Source organism: Dendrobates tinctorius, unplaced genomic scaffold (assembly GCF_039654945.1).
Source record: "Dendrobates tinctorius isolate UK_male_01 unplaced genomic scaffold, ASM3965494v1 ptg000073l, whole genome shotgun sequence".
NCBI classification, from domain to species: Eukaryota; Metazoa; Chordata; class Amphibia; order Anura; family Dendrobatidae; genus Dendrobates; species Dendrobates tinctorius.
The window spans coordinates 35,443,759-35,460,624 of record NW_027361741.1 but is presented as its reverse complement, the minus strand read 5'-3'; the positions used below and the strand labels follow the sequence as shown (position 1 = coordinate 35,460,624).

Here is a 16,866-nt window from a genome sequence, read left to right as displayed (position 1 = left end):
TTTATTTTCCCAAGGGTAACAGGAGAAATTGGACCCCAAAAGTTGTTGTCCAATTTATCCTGAGTAGGCTGATACCCCATATGTGGGGGTAAAACACTGTTTGGGCGCATGGCAGAGCTTGGAAGGGAAGGAGCACAATTTGACTTTTTCAACGCAGAATTGGCTGGAATTGAGATCAGACGCCATGTTGCATTTGGAGAGCACCTGATGTGCCCAAACAGTTGAAACCCCCCAATTATAACTCCAACCCTAACGGGAAAATGGAAATAAATATTTTCTTTTAATTTTATTATTTTTCCCTAACTAAGGGGGTGATAATGGGGGGTTTGATTTACTGCTTATGGCGGTTTTTATATTTGACAGCTGTCACACGCTAAACGATGCTTTTTATTGTAAAAATAGTTTCTGCATCACCACATTTTGAGTGCTATAATTTTGTCATATTTTGACCCACCGAGTCATGTGAGGTCTTATTTTTTGCGGGACGAGTTGACGTTTTTATTGATACCATTTTCGGGCACGTGACATATTTTGATCGCTTTTTATTCCAATTTTTGGGACGCAGAATGAACAAAAACCAGCGTTTCATGAATTTCTTTTGGGGGGTGCGTTTACACCGTTCTGCGTGCGGTAAAATTGATAAGGCGGTTTTATTCTTTGGGTCGGTACGGTTACAGAGATACCTCATTTATGTCTTTTTTTATGTTTTGGCGCTTTTATGCAATGAAAACAATTTTATATAAAAAATTATTATGTTTGCATCGCTTTATTCTGTGAGCTATAACTTTATTTTTTCGCTGATGCTGTTTGGCGGCTCCTTTTTTGCGGGACAATATAACGTTTTCAGCGGTACCATGGATATTTATATGCGTCTTTTTGATCGCGCGTTATTGCACTTTTTGTTCGGCGGTATAATAAAAAATGAGGCAAAAAATGATTTATTTTTATTTTTTAAGGGGTTCGCTAAAGGGGTTAACTAATGGGACAGTTTTATAGGGTGGGTTGTTACGGACGCAGCGATACCAAATATGTATACTATTGTTTTTTTATTTCCAAAAAATGAATTTATTTGGGAATATTTTTTTATTTAGCGATTTTTAAAAAAATTATTTTTACACTTTTTTTTAACTTTATTACATTGTCCCAGGTGGGACATCACTGTCCTGTGACAGATCTCTGATCTGTCGCATCACAGATCACTGTGATAGATCAGCGATCTGTCACAGGCATAGACGCAGACTTCCTCATGCCTGCGCTTTGCAGGCACTGAGGAAGTCAGCTCCCTGCAGGCCCCCGTCGCCATATTGGATCCGGGGACCTGCAGGGAAAGAGACCCTCGCAGCAGCGCTGCACATTGCGCTGCTGTGGGGGGCTCAGGGAAGCACGGAGGGAGCCCCCTCCCTGCCGATGCTTCCCTTTAACCCCCGGTACACCGCGACCATGTATGATTGCGGTGTGCAAGGGGTTAACGTGTCGGGGGCGGTCCGTGACCGCCCCTGACACATTGTGCCGGGTGTCAACTGTGATAATCAGCTGACACCCGGCCGCGATCAGCGGCGCTCACCACGTGGGCGCCGCTGATCGAGCTAGACGTAATATTCCGTCCATGGGACTTAGGGCCCAGGTCACATGGACGGAATATTCCGTCCAATGTAGGAAAGGGGTTAAGCGTAATTACTACAAAAGTAATATATCTCTTCAAAATGGATTGGATAGAGGCCTTACTTAATAAAGAAAAAGACACTGAACGCTTTTTTTTCACATGGTCCTCTTTTATCAATACTCAGACATCTACCACACGCCAGGCGATACATAGTTGTTTCCAGCTCACCAACTGGTATATGAGAGCGCAGCTTGCCGGTAATATCCCTGTTAGACTGGATAGAAATTGTGTTAGGAAGTTATGGAGTTTGCCCGGGGGAGAGGAGGGGGAGTTTTAGTTGAAAAAATGCCGTCTAATGTTAATAATATTGCATAAATGTTCTTCTGTTATGTTATTGGACATTATATGTAGAATTTGTATTACACTCAAAGACGGTTCAAAAATCAAGAACAAAAAATGTGGTAGTCAGTAATGGTTACTTTTTACACCAAGCATAGGAAAAAAATTATGGAATCACTCAATTCTGTGGGACAAAAATTATGGAATCATGAAAAACAAACAAAAAAAAACACTCCAACACATCACTAGTATTTTGTTGCACCACCTCTGGCTTTTATAACAGCTTGCAGTGTCTGAGGCATGGACTTAACGAGTGTCAAACAGTAGTCTTCATCAATCTGGCTCCAACTTTCTCTGATTGCTGTTGCCAGATCAGCTTTGCAGGTTGGAGCCTTGTCATGGACCATTTTCTTCAACTTCCACCAAATGTTTTGAACTGGATTGAGATCCGGACTATTTGCAGGCCATGACATTGACCTTATGTGTCTTTTTTCAAAGGAATGTTTTCACAGTTTTTGCTCTATGGCAGGATGCATTATCAGCTGGAAAAATGATTTCATCATACTCACTTATCTCTGTAGTAAGCTCAGTTCTACTCCCTTATCTCTGTATTAAGCTCAGTTCTGCTCCCTTATCTCTGTATTAAGCTCAGTTCTGCTCCCATGTCTCTGTAGTAAGCTCGATTCTGCTCCCATAGCTCTGTAGTAAGCAAGATTTTGCTCCATTTTCTCGGTAAGGGGTATTGCGTCACAACCCATTTGTAGAAAACCCAGGATGTAAGGAAGGGAAAAGGACATAGGGACCAAACTGTTGTCCTCATTCCACCAAAACAAAAGACGTCCTTCCAGTATCTGTGGTAGATAAGCGAGGATGCTGGTTTTCTTCGCTCTAATCATGGTCTGACTGACCGAATGGGGAAAAAAAACAGCCTCCCTCAGGACTGTGGCCTCAAAGGCCATGCCATTACACTCAGACTGAATGCTGGTGGAAGAGGGGACCTTGTGAGAGATCTGGATGGTCTGGGAGCCTCCTCGGAGTTCCCATGAGCATGTTCACCAGCTCCGCGTACCAGGCCCTTCTTGGCCAGTCTGGAGCTACCAAGATTACGGTAATCCCTTCCACCTTTATATTTTTCATGACTCTCAGAATCAAGGGGAGAGACGGAAAAGGATAAGGCAGTTGGAATTGTGACCATGGGTTTACAAGAGGATCACAACCGATGGCTATCGGATCCCGGGACCTGGCTGTGTACTGAGGAACCTTGTGGTTCATCCGAGACTCCATCAGATTGACGTCCGGTGTGCCCAGTTTCTGGCATAACTAGTTGAAAATGGCAGAGTTAACAGACTACTCGCCCGATGTGAGACCCTGACAGCTCAGAAAATCGGCTGCCCAATTTTACATCCCCGGAATGTGCACAGCTGATATGGTGGGAACGTGATGTTCTGCCCATCACGAAATCCTTGTTACTTCTACCATAACCTGTTTGCTGAGGGTCCTGCCTTGATTGTTTATGTAAGCCACAGCAGTGGCGTTGTCCGACTGTATGTAGACCGACTGGCCTGCGAGGAGGGTCTGCCAGCGGCGAGACGGCCTCTAGATCAGAAGTTCGTCCAAGTAAGAGATTATGAGAAACCCTTTGGAGCGAAGGGTGGCCATGACCGCTGCCATGACCTTAGTTGAATACCCAGGGGGGCAAAGGCCAGGTCGAAGAGCCATGATCCGATAGTGGTCCTCCTGAATCGCAACCCATAGGAATCTCTGATGCTGAACACAAACAGAAATGTGAAGATAAGCATCCTGAATGTCTACAGAGCAAAGAAATTCTCTTGATTCCCTGGTTTGAAGGACAGCTACTTCCTTTCCTTATGGGTGGAAGAGCAGACCTGCTGGTAGCAAGTTCCTGAAGAAGAGAAGGGCCGAAAGGAACGAAATTGAAGCGACCTTTTCCTATTGAAAGGACGTTTAGCCTTTGAGTGGGAAAAAGATACTTTTCCCGCCTATATCCAGCATTTTTGAGACCTGTACCGTATCAGACTCAGACTGGGAATCCGCATCCAACCCAAAAGCCGCCTCCTGGGGGGAAATGGGGTGAGGAATGCATTCTGGAGGATGCCGAGGGACCCGGAGAACTGGAGGAAGAACTGGAAAGAGCCCACTTCCTTTGCTCTGTATCCAATCTGTTCCTGCGAAGGTCGTGGTCAGGTGCGTGTGAATCACCATGAGAAGCGATGGCTGCAGACAAATGTGGAAGTCGCTCCAGGACCTGGACCAGGGACTGCAATACTTTTATCAGGTCAGAGACCGACTGACATGGCAACAGCCCACTCCGAAGGGAGTGCTCTCATCCCGGGCTTTAGGGGGCTCCTGTGGGGCCAACATGGTGTAAGGACAGCCAGAAAGGATAAGGCTGACCTGAAGACTACTTTTTTTGCAGAGAGCACAGGCATAGTGAATCACAGTAGGCTTATAGGGGCAGAAAGAAGCTTCTGTAGGGTTAATGGGCATAAGTCAAGCCTTGGGAATACTGCTGTGGAGGAGAGATCAAGAGAGCAGAAACTACCCGATGCCAGCGACGACCAGCAGAAAAAACTGTGGATGGCTGTCCTCGTGTGCAGGTATCCGCAGTCATGCAGAAAGCGCAGGATATTGCAGTATAATATTCAGGACCGCCAGCTGCAGAGGCATAGAATCTGAATCAGCATCGGCTTGTATCAACACACGTCTGTGCATTGCGGACGGTGTGTGGTATTCTGGCCGGTAAAAATTGAACGTAAACATCCTATAGGCTGACATGCTGGGGGCGTGAACAGCCAGGAAGATTTGCAGGCGAAATCGAAAGTACCCCTCTGTCTGACACACCAGGGACGTGAATAGCCAGGAAGGGGAAGCTCCATGACAGGAGCGAAAAAAACGCGCCAAACAAGAGCACGCTGCCAGGGGCATGGCCAGACTGAGCAAGAAGAGGTAAAAAAAAAAAAAAAAAAAAAAGCATGATTCAAACACGTGACAGTAACTGGCCATAGAAAAAAAAGGCGGGAAGAGTGTGGCCCGCAAAAAGAGGGGGGGAGTTGCCCGCAAGCACAAAGACCGACCATGAAAGAAATGGCCACGGTGGTGCTGGCTTTCTACTAACGCCGCCCTGTCCTGTGTGAGATGAAGGGACAATTCATGGGTTGACACCTGCAGCCGCAGAGGGAAAGAAGGGAGACCTACCTGTGCAGAGTCCAGGTAAAAATTAAAAAATAAACTACTAAAGTTGTACATTTATTTTTTTATTAAAGATTATATAATCAATAATTATTAATACAAAAATAAAAATTGTGGCACCTTCCCTTAACAATGATAAGGACATGCTAGAAGATGCTATCGTTCATTATCAGTCTGAGGTCCATTGAAGAACCACAGTACTGATACTGACACAGGCAGTACCACAAATAAACATTTATTTACAGGTGACATTTTCTCTGATTAGAGTCATTCCCATCCCTTTTGTCTCCATGCAGCACATACACCATGATAAGATTTCATGCCCAGAGCGCATATCTCTAGATTTGCCTCTTCTCTGGTCTTCAGCAGCACATACTTTTATTTTTAGGGGCACCATGTCAGTATCCCAAATCTCCCATGCTGAATAATTGCCCCTCAATGCAAGAGTCTTTGAATGTGTTTCAGCACATAAAATCTGACCGTATTATTGCTTTGCATAGTGTTTGTATGATTCTTTGTCTTCCGATTTTGTAAAATACGCTCAAACATGGTTTTTATATGAAGTGTCTGCTCACAAAATTCAGTTAAATTGAATTGTGACCAATCACATGGAAACAGAGATTTATAGGTGCACTGGCAACTGCAGGATAACATCATGACTGCGGGTGCCACGAGCACCTGAAAAATGTAGATGTTATTAGCATGAAAGTTTTAACGTATTGACATTGCTGGTGGAGTTTGTGGGTACGTGTTCTCTAGTTGTGCTTATTCAGAGTTGTATTAATAGTTGGTCTCATATTGCTTTTATAGATATTAAGAACCGGATGATCTTTCTTTGAATCTATTGGACTGTAGATTTAGAAACGGTCCCGACTTTTGGATATTATACTGGATTGAGAACCTATAGATCGTCATCATATACATTAGTTTTATTTAGACCTTATTTATTGATTATAGCGTACACAATATGTTTATGTATATGTTTAAACAGTGGGACCATCTTTACACATTCACTTTTTTTAGCACTGTTAATCGTATTTTGGATTTTTTATGCACTGACCACTCAATATTTTTTTTTTTTTTTTTTTTTTTTTTTACACATTTTTGGCCATCTATATGTATACTTATAATTAATGCATATTCTTGCATATATTATCCTACTGTATTTTGTGTATATAGTGTTCTCTCTGATGTCTATCTTTACATCTGTAATAAAATTCCCCCACTAGAAGGCGACATGTATAACTATTATATATGACGTGTATAGTACAAAGAATAAATAACAGTGATGTGAAAGTGTTTGCCCCCTTCCTGATTACCTATTCTTTTGCATGTTTGTCACACTTAAATGTTTGAGATCACCAAATAAATTTAAATATTAGACTAAGATAATACAAGTAAGCACAAAATGCAGTTTTTAAATGAAGGTCTTTATTAAGGGAAAAAATCCAAACCTACAGGGCCCTGTGTGAGAAAGGGATTGCCCCCTAAACCTAATAACTGGGCGGGCAACGCTAGCAGCAACATCTGCAATCAAGCGTTTACCAGTTATCACAATGGGACTTTTACAACGCTGTGGAGGGATTTTGGCCAATCATCTTTGCAGCATTGTTGTAATTCAGCCACATTGGAGGGTTTCCAAGAATGAACTGCCTTTTTCAGGTCCTGGCACAGCATCTCAATCAAATTAGGGAATGTTTCTACTAAGCGCATTGCCTGCGCTTTGGACGGATCGGAAAGCCTGCTCCACCCAAAGCCCCGCCTCATTCTATATGTGCAGTGATTCCGGATGTGTTCATTGAACACATGCGGTATCATCGCATACATAGAACCGGTTTACCTTGCGTCTCTGCAACGTAAACAGACATACTGCGTTCTAAAAAAAGACACAGCGCATGTCCAGTTTTGTGGGTATGTCACCTGCGTATTAGGACACATATTGGAGACAGGATTTCATAAAGTCCCCTCCACTGTGCTGTAACATCTGGACGCTGCAGATTAAGCACTGCCGCTGTACGCAGCGTTCAATCCACAGCAAATCCAGATGTAATACAGCCAGTGGAAACATACTCTTAAGGTCAAGACTTTGACTAGGACACGCCAAAGTCTTAATTTTGGATTTCTTAAGACATTCATAAGTGAACTTACTGGTGTGCTTTGGATAATTGTCCTGCTGCATAAGCCAAGTACACTTCAGGTTGAGGTCAAACAGATGGCAGGACATCTTCCTTTGTGGTTCCATTTACCACAGCAAGTCTTCCAGGTCCTGAGCAGCAAAACAGGCACAGACCATCAAACTACCTTTAACTGTTGGTATGAGGTTCCATTTCTGAAATGCTATTACTTCTACACCAGGTGTGATGGGACATACATGTTCCAAAGTCCAATTTTTGCATCATCAGTCCACAGTGTATTCACCCAAAAGCCTTGGGGAGGGGGGGGGGGGGGGAACATCCAGATATTTTCTGGTAAAACTATGACAAATTTTAATGGTTCTAATTGCTCAGCAGTGGTTTTCATCTTGTAACTGACATATAAGCCATTTTGCAGTCTTTCTTATGGTAGAGTCATGAATACTGACCTTAACTGAGGCAAGTGAGGCCTGCAGTTCTTTGGATGTTGTTGTGAGGTCTTGGGACCTCTTGGATGAATCATTGCTGCGCTGTTGGGGTAATTTTGGTCAGTCGGCCTCTCCTGGGAAGGTTCACTCCTGTTCCAAGTTTTCATGATTTGTGGAAAACGGCTCTGCTGGTGGTTGGCTGGAGACCTAAAGCTTTGTTCGGATTCGGATCCAAATACGATCAACATCTAATACGGTTTTTGCAATACTTGAACACAGCTGAGTCATTAGAGTCAATGGGAGTAGAAGTTACCAAATCTGTTTGGAACCAAAACATAAGACATTCGGTACGAATAGTGTTCGAATATGGCTCGAATAGATCAAAATCAGATTCGGGGCCAAAATCCAGACAAATTCGCTCATCTCTAGTTATAACCTTTTCCAGACTGATAGATCTCAATTACCTTGTTTCTCATCTGTTCCAGAATTCCTTTGGATCGTGGCATGATGTCTAGCTTTTGGTCTACTTCACTTTGTCAGGCAGGTCCTATTTAAGTGACTTCTTGATTGAGAAACAGATGTGGCAGTAATCAGGCCTGGGTGTGGCTAGGGAATTTGAAGTCCGCTTCCCAAAGATGCTTGTCTTGTTGTACTTATGTGGAGCTCTGATTAGCTATTCATCTGTATGGCTTCTGACAGGTCACTGATCCCTCACTGACCTGCCCCCAATTTTACATACTTTGTAGACTATCATGGGGTTAAGAAAAAAAAAAAAAAAAAATTAACATTAAGCAAACTGTCAGTCATGCCACTACAGCATCATGTTGCCAAAATACATACATGGCCAGGTAAATTAAAAAAAACCCATAAAGTGGCAACAGCAGTGCATGCACAGTAGCATATATCGCTTTCCAATAGATGCTACTGACAAGCGCTGCCAGCACCATTTCGTTGCAGCCACTTTTTTTCTCCAGCAACATGGCATCAGTGTCACATGCAGTGCAGCATCTATTGGCAAGCAATGCTGATAGATGCTACCATAATGCTGGAAGAAAAAAAAAAAAAAAAAAAAGGCAGCAGGGGCACTTGCGCTGTAGTATCCACCGGAAAGTGATAGATGTTACAGCGCTGGCGCCGCCGACACCATTTTGATTCAATTTTTCCCCTACAGTATTATATGCATTTTGCGATACATCATACTGCACAAGCACCATTTTGCTGAATCAGGGATCAGTGACCTGTTGAAGCCATACACTTGAATACCTAAGCAGAGCACCACATGAAGACCCCCCCAACAGAGCACAAGAATCTTAACTGAAAATGAAAGGTTAACCCCTTTGTGACATGCACCATACTAGTACTGCACATGTTGCTTCCCTCCCTTTCATGTGGGCTCCAGCAGCAAGCCCACATTTTTCCTGGGACATGTCAGCTGTTTAAAACAGGTGACATGTGCCCACAATAGCCACGAGTGGAATCACGATCCACCCGCAGCTATTAACCCATTAAATGCTGCTGTCATCCGCCCACCAGTGACCCCCGTCACGTGATCGCAGGTCACCGGTGGGTTGGCATGACAACCGGAGGTCTCCTGGAGATCTCTATGGTTTTCACTGCCGGCTTGCTGTGAGCGCTGCCCAGTGGTTGGCAATCATAGCAAGTAATTCAGCTACATATAGGCGATGTGATCATCGCCTGCATGTAGCAGAGCCAATCGGGTTATGGCAGATTATTGAAGCATGCAAAAAAGTAAAAGTTTTTAACAATATATAAAAAAAAAATTAAAAAAGTTCAGATCACCCCAATTTTACCACATTCACAAACAAAAACAAATATTTGGCATTGCCGCATTCTGAATCATCAGATTTAAACAAATAAAAGACAAAAAAAACAAAAAACTTAACTGGATTGGTAAACAGCATAGTGAGAAAAAAAAAGCCAGAACTACGTTTTTTTGGTTGCCAATACATTGCATTAAAATGGGCAATCACAATATTGTATTTGCACCAAAATGGTATCCTTAAAAAGTCAGCTCGGCACGCAGAAAATAAGCCCTCACCCAACCAGAGATCACAAAATAGTGGAGAAGCTACAGGTATTAGAAAATGGGGCAATTTTTATTTAAGTTTGGATTTTTTTTTACACCACTTAGACAAAAAAAAAAAAAAAAAAGATTTTTGAGTACTCACCGTAAAATCTTAGCTTCTAATTCGGGGACACAGAAACATGGGTGTTATGCTGCTGTCCACTAGGAGGCGACACTATGCATAATCTGAAAAAGATTAACTTTGGCTCCTCCTCGGCAGTATACATCCCTGGACGGCATCAGCCTTCTCCAGTTTTGTGCAAAAGCATTAGGAGGAACATAAACATAACCATGCCTGTAAGAAGGATACTATGCAAAAGCTCAAGAACAATATGAGAACTGAACTGTAACAACGGCCCGTAAGGGTGGGAGGTGTGTCCCCCAATTAGAGGCTAAGAAAGATTTTACGGTGAGTACACAAAAATCTCCTTTACTCTGTCATCTCGTTGGGGGACACAGAACCATGGGACGTCCCAAAGCAGTCCCTGGGTGGGAAGCAATGTACGAATATTGTGCTGACAGGTCCCTAAACTAGGGGCACTGCCGCCTACAGAACCCGTCTACCCAGGCTCGCGTCCGCTGAGGACTGGGTATGAACTCTGTAGTGTTTTGTAAACGTGTGTAGGCTAGTCCAAGTGGCTGCCTTGCACACTTGTGCCGAAGCCTGGTGCCGAATGGCCCAGGAGGCCCCTACCGCCCGCGTAGTGTGCAGTGATATCGGCCGGACAAGGAGAATTGGTAAGACTAAGCCTCTAGTATGGTGGACTTGATCCACCTGGCAAGGGTAGCTTTGTTAGCCGGCAGACCTTTGCGAACACCTTCTGGAAGGAAAAGGGAATCAGACTTCCAGAAGGGTGCAGTCCTAGACACATACGCAATGCCCTGACGAGGTCAAGCGTATGCAGAGCCTTCTCCACTCTATGAACCAGAACCGGGCAAAGGGATGGCAGTGAAATTTCCTCATTGAGGTGGAAGTTGGACACAACCTTCGGAAGGAAGGACGGGACTGTACGGAGAACCACCTTGTCCTGGTGAAATTCCAGGAAGGGCCGTCTGCAGGAGAGTGCTGACAGCTAAGACACCTTGCGTAGCAAGGTGATTGCCACCAGAAAGACCACCTTCTGTGATAGAAGGCGGAGTGGGACTTCCTTAAGGGGTTCAAAAGGTGGTGCCTGCAATGCTGTCAGGACCAGGTTGAGGTCCCACGTTTCCAGTGGACGTCTGTAGGGGGGGGAACCAAATCGGGAAACCCCCTGGAGAAAAGTCCTTACTTGCGGCTTATTAGCAATGAGTCTTTGAAAAAGCACTGAGCACTGACACCTGGCTCTTAGGGGAGTCTTCCGCCCAGTGGAGGATATGTGCCACCTCTCTCATCGCCTGGGTACTGCGGGTCCCGCCTTGGTGGTTCACATATGCCACCGCCGTGGCATTGTCCGACTGTACTCTGATATGAGAGGCTGCCAGTAAGTGACAAAAGGCTCTCAATGCCAGGAAGATGGCCTGAATTTCCAGGATGTTGATGGGCATGCTCGCTAGCTTGGCGTCCAGGCCCAATTGGAGAAAGCCAAGTACCTTTGGGAGGGAATAAGGGAGTGGGATCTGGCCGCGAGATTCACACCAAGTAAAGAAAGCTCTCCAGGTACGGTTCTAATGACATCCAGTGAGAGCCCTGCCTGGGTTAGAACCCAGGGTCTCAAGGGCCACGCCGTCAAATTGAGAGCCCCAGAGTTCTGGTGGTAGAACGGGCCTTGTGACAAAAGATCGGGACGGTCAGGGAGACGCCAGGGGGCGTCTGCTATAAGTTGCATGATGTCGGCATACCATGTATGTCTGGGCCAGTCCGGTGCAATCAGGATGGTTGGAACTCCCTCTTTGATCTTCCTCACGACTCTGGATATCAGGGGGAGAGGTGGAAAAATGTACAGAAGCTGGAACTGGGTCCAGTCCTGAACCAGGGCATCTGCTTCGAGCGACCGCGGATAGCGTGTCCTGGCCATGAAATTGGAAACCTTGGCATTGAGATGGGATGCCATTAGGTTGACGTCCGGGGTCCCCCAGCGATGGCAGATCTGGCGAAAAATTTTGGGATGGAGGGACCACTCCCCCGAGTCCATTCCTTGTCTGCGGAGAAAGTCGGCTTCCCAGTTGTCCACACCTGGAATGTGGACCGCAGAGAGTATCGACCTAGTGTCTTCCGCCCAGTGGAGGATATGTGCCACCTCTCTCATCGCCTGGGTACTGCGGGTCCCGCCTTGGTGGTTCACATATGCCACCGCCGTGGCATTGTCCGACTGTACTCTGATATGAGAGGCTGCCAGTAAGTGACAAAAGGCTCTCAATGCCAGGAAGATGGCCTGAATTTCCAGGATGTTGATGGGCATGCTCGCTTCCACTGGTGACCACTTGCCCGTGCTCTGTGATGTAGGTGCACTGCACCCCAACCGGTCAGGCTCGCGTCGGTGGTCAGGACCTTCCATTGACCTGAGAGAGAAAAGATTTTCATGTAACCTATTATATATACACATATAACTGCACAACATATTCTGGGTGGTGAGTGGTTCTGTAACACGTAACATATGCGAACTAGACGGATAGCCAGTGCCTTGTCCCTGGGAAGGAGCACCAGACCTCTGGAGGTGTCGAATAGCATCCCCAGGAAGGTCAGAGACTGACTCGGGGCAGTCGATGACTTTTGCAAGTTGACAAGCCAGCCCAAGCAACTCAGTGTCGATTGTGATTGAGACGCTGACCTCGCAGTCCTTGAAGGTGGAAGCCTTGATGAGGTCGTCCAGTTATGGAACGACTACTATGCCTCTGGAATGTAGAACGTCCATGGTGGCTGCCATGATCTTGGTAAACGTTCTTGGAGCCGTGGCGAGTCCGAACGGGAGAGCCACGAACTGGTAGTGGTTCTGGTTGATTGCGAACCTGAGAAATCTGATGGGCAGGAGCAATCGGTGTATGCAAGTATGCGTCTTGTATGTCTATGGAGGCGAGATATTCTTCCTTCTCCATGGACGCAATGATTGCCCGAAGGGACTCCATGAGAAAATGACGAACCCGTACGTACTTGAGTTGTTTTAGGTCCAGAATGGGCCGGACGCTGCCTCCTTTCTTGGGGACTACGAACAGATTGGAGTAGAACCCTTGGAAGCGGGAACAGGTACTATGACTCCTGCTTGGAGGGAGGAAACCACTTGGTGGAAGGCACGAGCCTAGTCTGGCCGTTTTGGGGGATCAGAGAGGAAGAACCTGTTCGGTGGGCTGAAGTGAACTCTCTTGTATCCGGAAGACACTATTTCCTTGACCAAACTGTCTCCTGTAATAGGCAGCCAGACTTGCTGAAAGACTAGAAGTCGTCCGCCTACGGGTGGGGTGTCTTCCAGAATTTGTGAGTCATGAAGAGGAGAAAGTCTGAGGTTTTCCTCCTTTGGGCTTTGCCTGGTCTGCTTTCGACTGCCAGGTCCTGTCCGGCCTCTGCGCCGCCCGTGGGTTGTCCCTGCGCGGAGAGCGGTTACGGTTTTGTGCTGGACGCGAGAGACCAGCCCGAAGAATTCCGAAAGGATCGGAAGAGAGTTTGGTTATGCCTTTTGAACATGCGTTTAGGCTTTAGTTGAGGGAGAGAGGTACTCTTACCCCCAGTGGCGTTGGATATCATTGTGTCCAACTTTTCACCAAAAAGCAGCCCACTGAGGTACGGGAGATGTGTGAGGGACTTTGAGGCCGTGTCTGCCTTCCATTCCCGCAGCGAGGATACGCCGGATCGTGATGGCGTTTGATGCTATTCCTGCTACACCTCTTGCGGAATCCTGGGCTGCATGAAGCATGTAATCTGCTACCACTGCTATTTGAACCGCTTGGTCCGACAGCTCAGGATTTGAAGCTTGGAGGCCAGCCTGCAATTGTTTGGCCCAAGCCAGAATGGCCTTGGCCGCCCAGACTGAAGCGAATGCGGGAGCCAGAGAGGCGCCTGCCGCTTCGAAGATTGAACGAGCCATGCGTTCTACCTGCCGGTCTGCTGCGTCCCTGAGGGTTGCGCTATCTGGCAGTGAGAGGAGGGTCTGTGCTGCTAGCCTAGAAACTGGGGGGTCCACTTTGGGTGGATCTGTCCACTCCTTGGTGTCCTTCTGTGGGAAGGGGTACCTTGCCTCCAAATATTTGCAATTGGTGAATTTCTTCTCAGGCTGCGAAAACTGATAAGTATCGCCTGAAATTCAGGATGATTAGAGAAGACCTTCGGTGGTTTCAGAACACCTTCAAAGCAAATCTTGGGTTCTGGGGCTTCCGGGGGTGGGTCAGAAATGTCCAGCACCCGATGGATGGAAGAAATTATGTCCTCAACTAGCGCTGTATTGCTAGGGGGGCCAGAGACCTCTCCGTTTCGTTGTCCGAGTCACAGATGCCTTCTGAATCCTGCATATCGCTAAGGCGTTCCCTGGTGGGCGAACTGAGGCGGAGGACTTCTGTGGAGATCTGCGTTGTCTATTAGGGGACGGTCTAGGTGACCTGAAACCACGGTGTCTGTCCCTAGAGGGGGATGACCGTGTGCTATAGGATGACGCAGATGAACGCGACCTGTGGGTCCGCTTACGTCTGAGTGTCGGAAGCGGCATGTCCCTGAGTCGAGCTGTCCCTTTGCTGGGTAACGCTCATAACCGAGACATGACCCTGCAGTGCCTGGAGGTTATCTATGGACTGCGTCAGACTGCGACATCCGAGTAGCCCAATCCGGCGTGGTAGCAGACGCTGAAGCATTGGTAGGGGCCTCTTGGGGTTCTGACCCAGTATTTTGGCTACAATCCCGGCAGTGCGGGTACGTGCTGCCACTGGGGAGGGAGGTTTTGCCGGCTGTGCAGAATGCATAAAAGCAGTCCTGCCTGGTTCTCTTCCTTGAGCCCAACATAGTGCACAGAGTGCAGAAGGGCTGGCTATGCAGAGGGGCCTACAGGGGTGGCTATGCAGAGGAAACCTATAGGAGAGCCTTATAGGTAATATGGATTCACAGCTGAGTAAAGAAAACCCAGCTGTGATCTTAACCCCACCAGTGTGCCCCTAGGTCCAGCGCCGACAATTCACAGTCCTGTGCTCCCCAGAGACTGGCTGACGTTGCTCTGTCACAGATGCCTTCTGCTGCAGCAAAAATGGCCGCCGAGAGGACGAGGAGGGAGAAGGGGCGGAGAGCTGAAAAGAGCACGCAGTGCCAAGTGAAAAAAACGCACCGTCTCGATCCGCCCCTTCTATGATACTGTAGAGTGTCATATTCGTCATCTGGGGGCGGGCCAGGGGGTGGGAAGGAGGCGGCAGCTTCAGCTAGGCCGAAGCCACGGTCTAAATTAGAAGCCTTATGCCCAGAAGGGCTCCAGGTCGGCACGGATGTCCAGGGGGGGGGGGGGGGGGGGGGGGGGAGTCGAATCTGAACCAGACCCCCCCGGATTAAGAGGCAGGATAGCGGTGGGGCTAGAAGCCGGAACGGGGCCCTGTGAGGGGTCCCCCTGAGGTGCTTTGGAGCTGGTGCTACCGCAGAGACAGGGGCGCAGGGAGCCCTGTGTCTGCATGTGCCATGCCTGCCTGCACTCTCCCCTGGCCCCAACAGCAGCCTGCAGCGGGCTGGGGACCCTGGCTTTCGGGGCTGCAAAATGCTGCCTTGTTCAGACACTACATGAGGTGTCTCAACCTAATGCCCCCAGAGGGGAATTAGGGAGGGTGCTTTTGTGACCATCAGGGGTCTTCATCCTCGCCGTCAGCCCAGAACCCAAAGGAATTGGGGAAGGAGGGGGGGTCTCGACTTCGAACCAGTACCCAAGGGACTGGGGAAGGAGCGACATGGGGAATATCCATCTCAACTTCAACTGGGCACCCCATAATAGGGGACTGAGGAAGGAGCCATGCCGGGAGTCTCGCATGAGACCCACTTTTCTTCATCTGTAATCAGTTGGAAAAAAAAAAAAAAAAAATCTTTAGGTGTGCCTCCTATGCGACACTAAGCAAAAACTGGAGAAGGCAGACGCCGTCCAGGGGTGTATACTGCAGAGGAGCCAAAGTTAATCTTTTTCAGATTATGCATAGTGTCGCCTCCTAGTGGACAGCAGCATAACACCCATTGTTCTGTGAACCCCCAATGAGGCGACAGAGTAAAAGAACCTAGACATGTTTGGTGTCTATGAACTCAATGACCTGGAGAATCATAATCGCAGGTCAGTTTTGGCATTTTGTAAACATGGTGAAACCCCCCCCCCCCACCACCCAAAAAAAGTGTAGGATTGCACTTTCTACAATTTCACTGCACTTGGAAATTCCCCCCCTCCCACACAACATGGTAAAACCAACGGTGTCGTCCAAAAGTACAACTGCAAAAAACAAGCCCTCACATGGCCATATTGATGGAAAAATAAAGTTATGGCTATGGGAAGAAGGGGAGCAAAGAAATGCAAAAATGAATATGTGCTGCAGAGCGAAGGGGTTAGAGAACCACAAGATGAATTTCATCAACAAAGGAATCATTTTAAATCAGTATAACAACACCAACCTGACACTGTAGTTTACTAAGCACAATCCTGTAAACAGGATGCATTTGAGCATTTCTTATGCCATTCTGACCACACTGCGAATTTTCCTTTAATTTGGTTTTTATGGGGCTTTAAGGGCAATTGTTGTTGATTATACTGTATAATAAAGTTTGCTATAATAAAGTACAACATTTAATATTTGTGGTGGCAAATACGATTATGTACAATATATTAATACCTCAATAGTTTTACATTTTGGCTATTTAAATATCGGTTCAAACATCCAGTCTTTCTAACAGGTTTTAACCCCTTAATGCAGCCAATAAGTCTTTTTACTGACCTGATATAAAAGAATATCCTCATACAGGTGACAATCCAGCAGCTGTACACTATAGCTGACAACTTACTGTATCACAAACGATCAGTGTTGGCACCCTTCATATGTTTAACCCCTTAGTTGCTGCTGTCAAAAGTGACTACATTAAATAAATGGTTAATAGCGTGTGGGGGCTTCTGCTTTAATCTGACACACAGATCATGATTGTGTGGTCCTGATGTTTGC

General features: G+C 46.7%; 1 protein-coding gene across 3 annotated transcripts in view; it reads right to left on the bottom strand.

Annotated features, from left to right (window-relative positions):
• RNF10 (ring finger protein 10) overlaps window positions 1–16,866 on the bottom strand; it is a 78,416-nt gene that overhangs the window by 12,884 nt on the left and 48,666 nt on the right. Inside the window, exon 17 of one of the 3 annotated variants that reach the window (XM_073582755.1) lies at window positions 6,564–8,459. The exons of the other annotated variants lie outside the window; for them this stretch is intronic. Within the exon in view, the coding sequence (XP_073438856.1) occupies window positions 8,424–8,459 (36 nt within the window). The 3' untranslated portion in view covers window positions 6,564–8,423. Of the gene's footprint in view, window positions 1–6,563; window positions 8,460–16,866 lie in introns of those variants that run through there. 3 annotated transcript variants of the gene reach the window in all.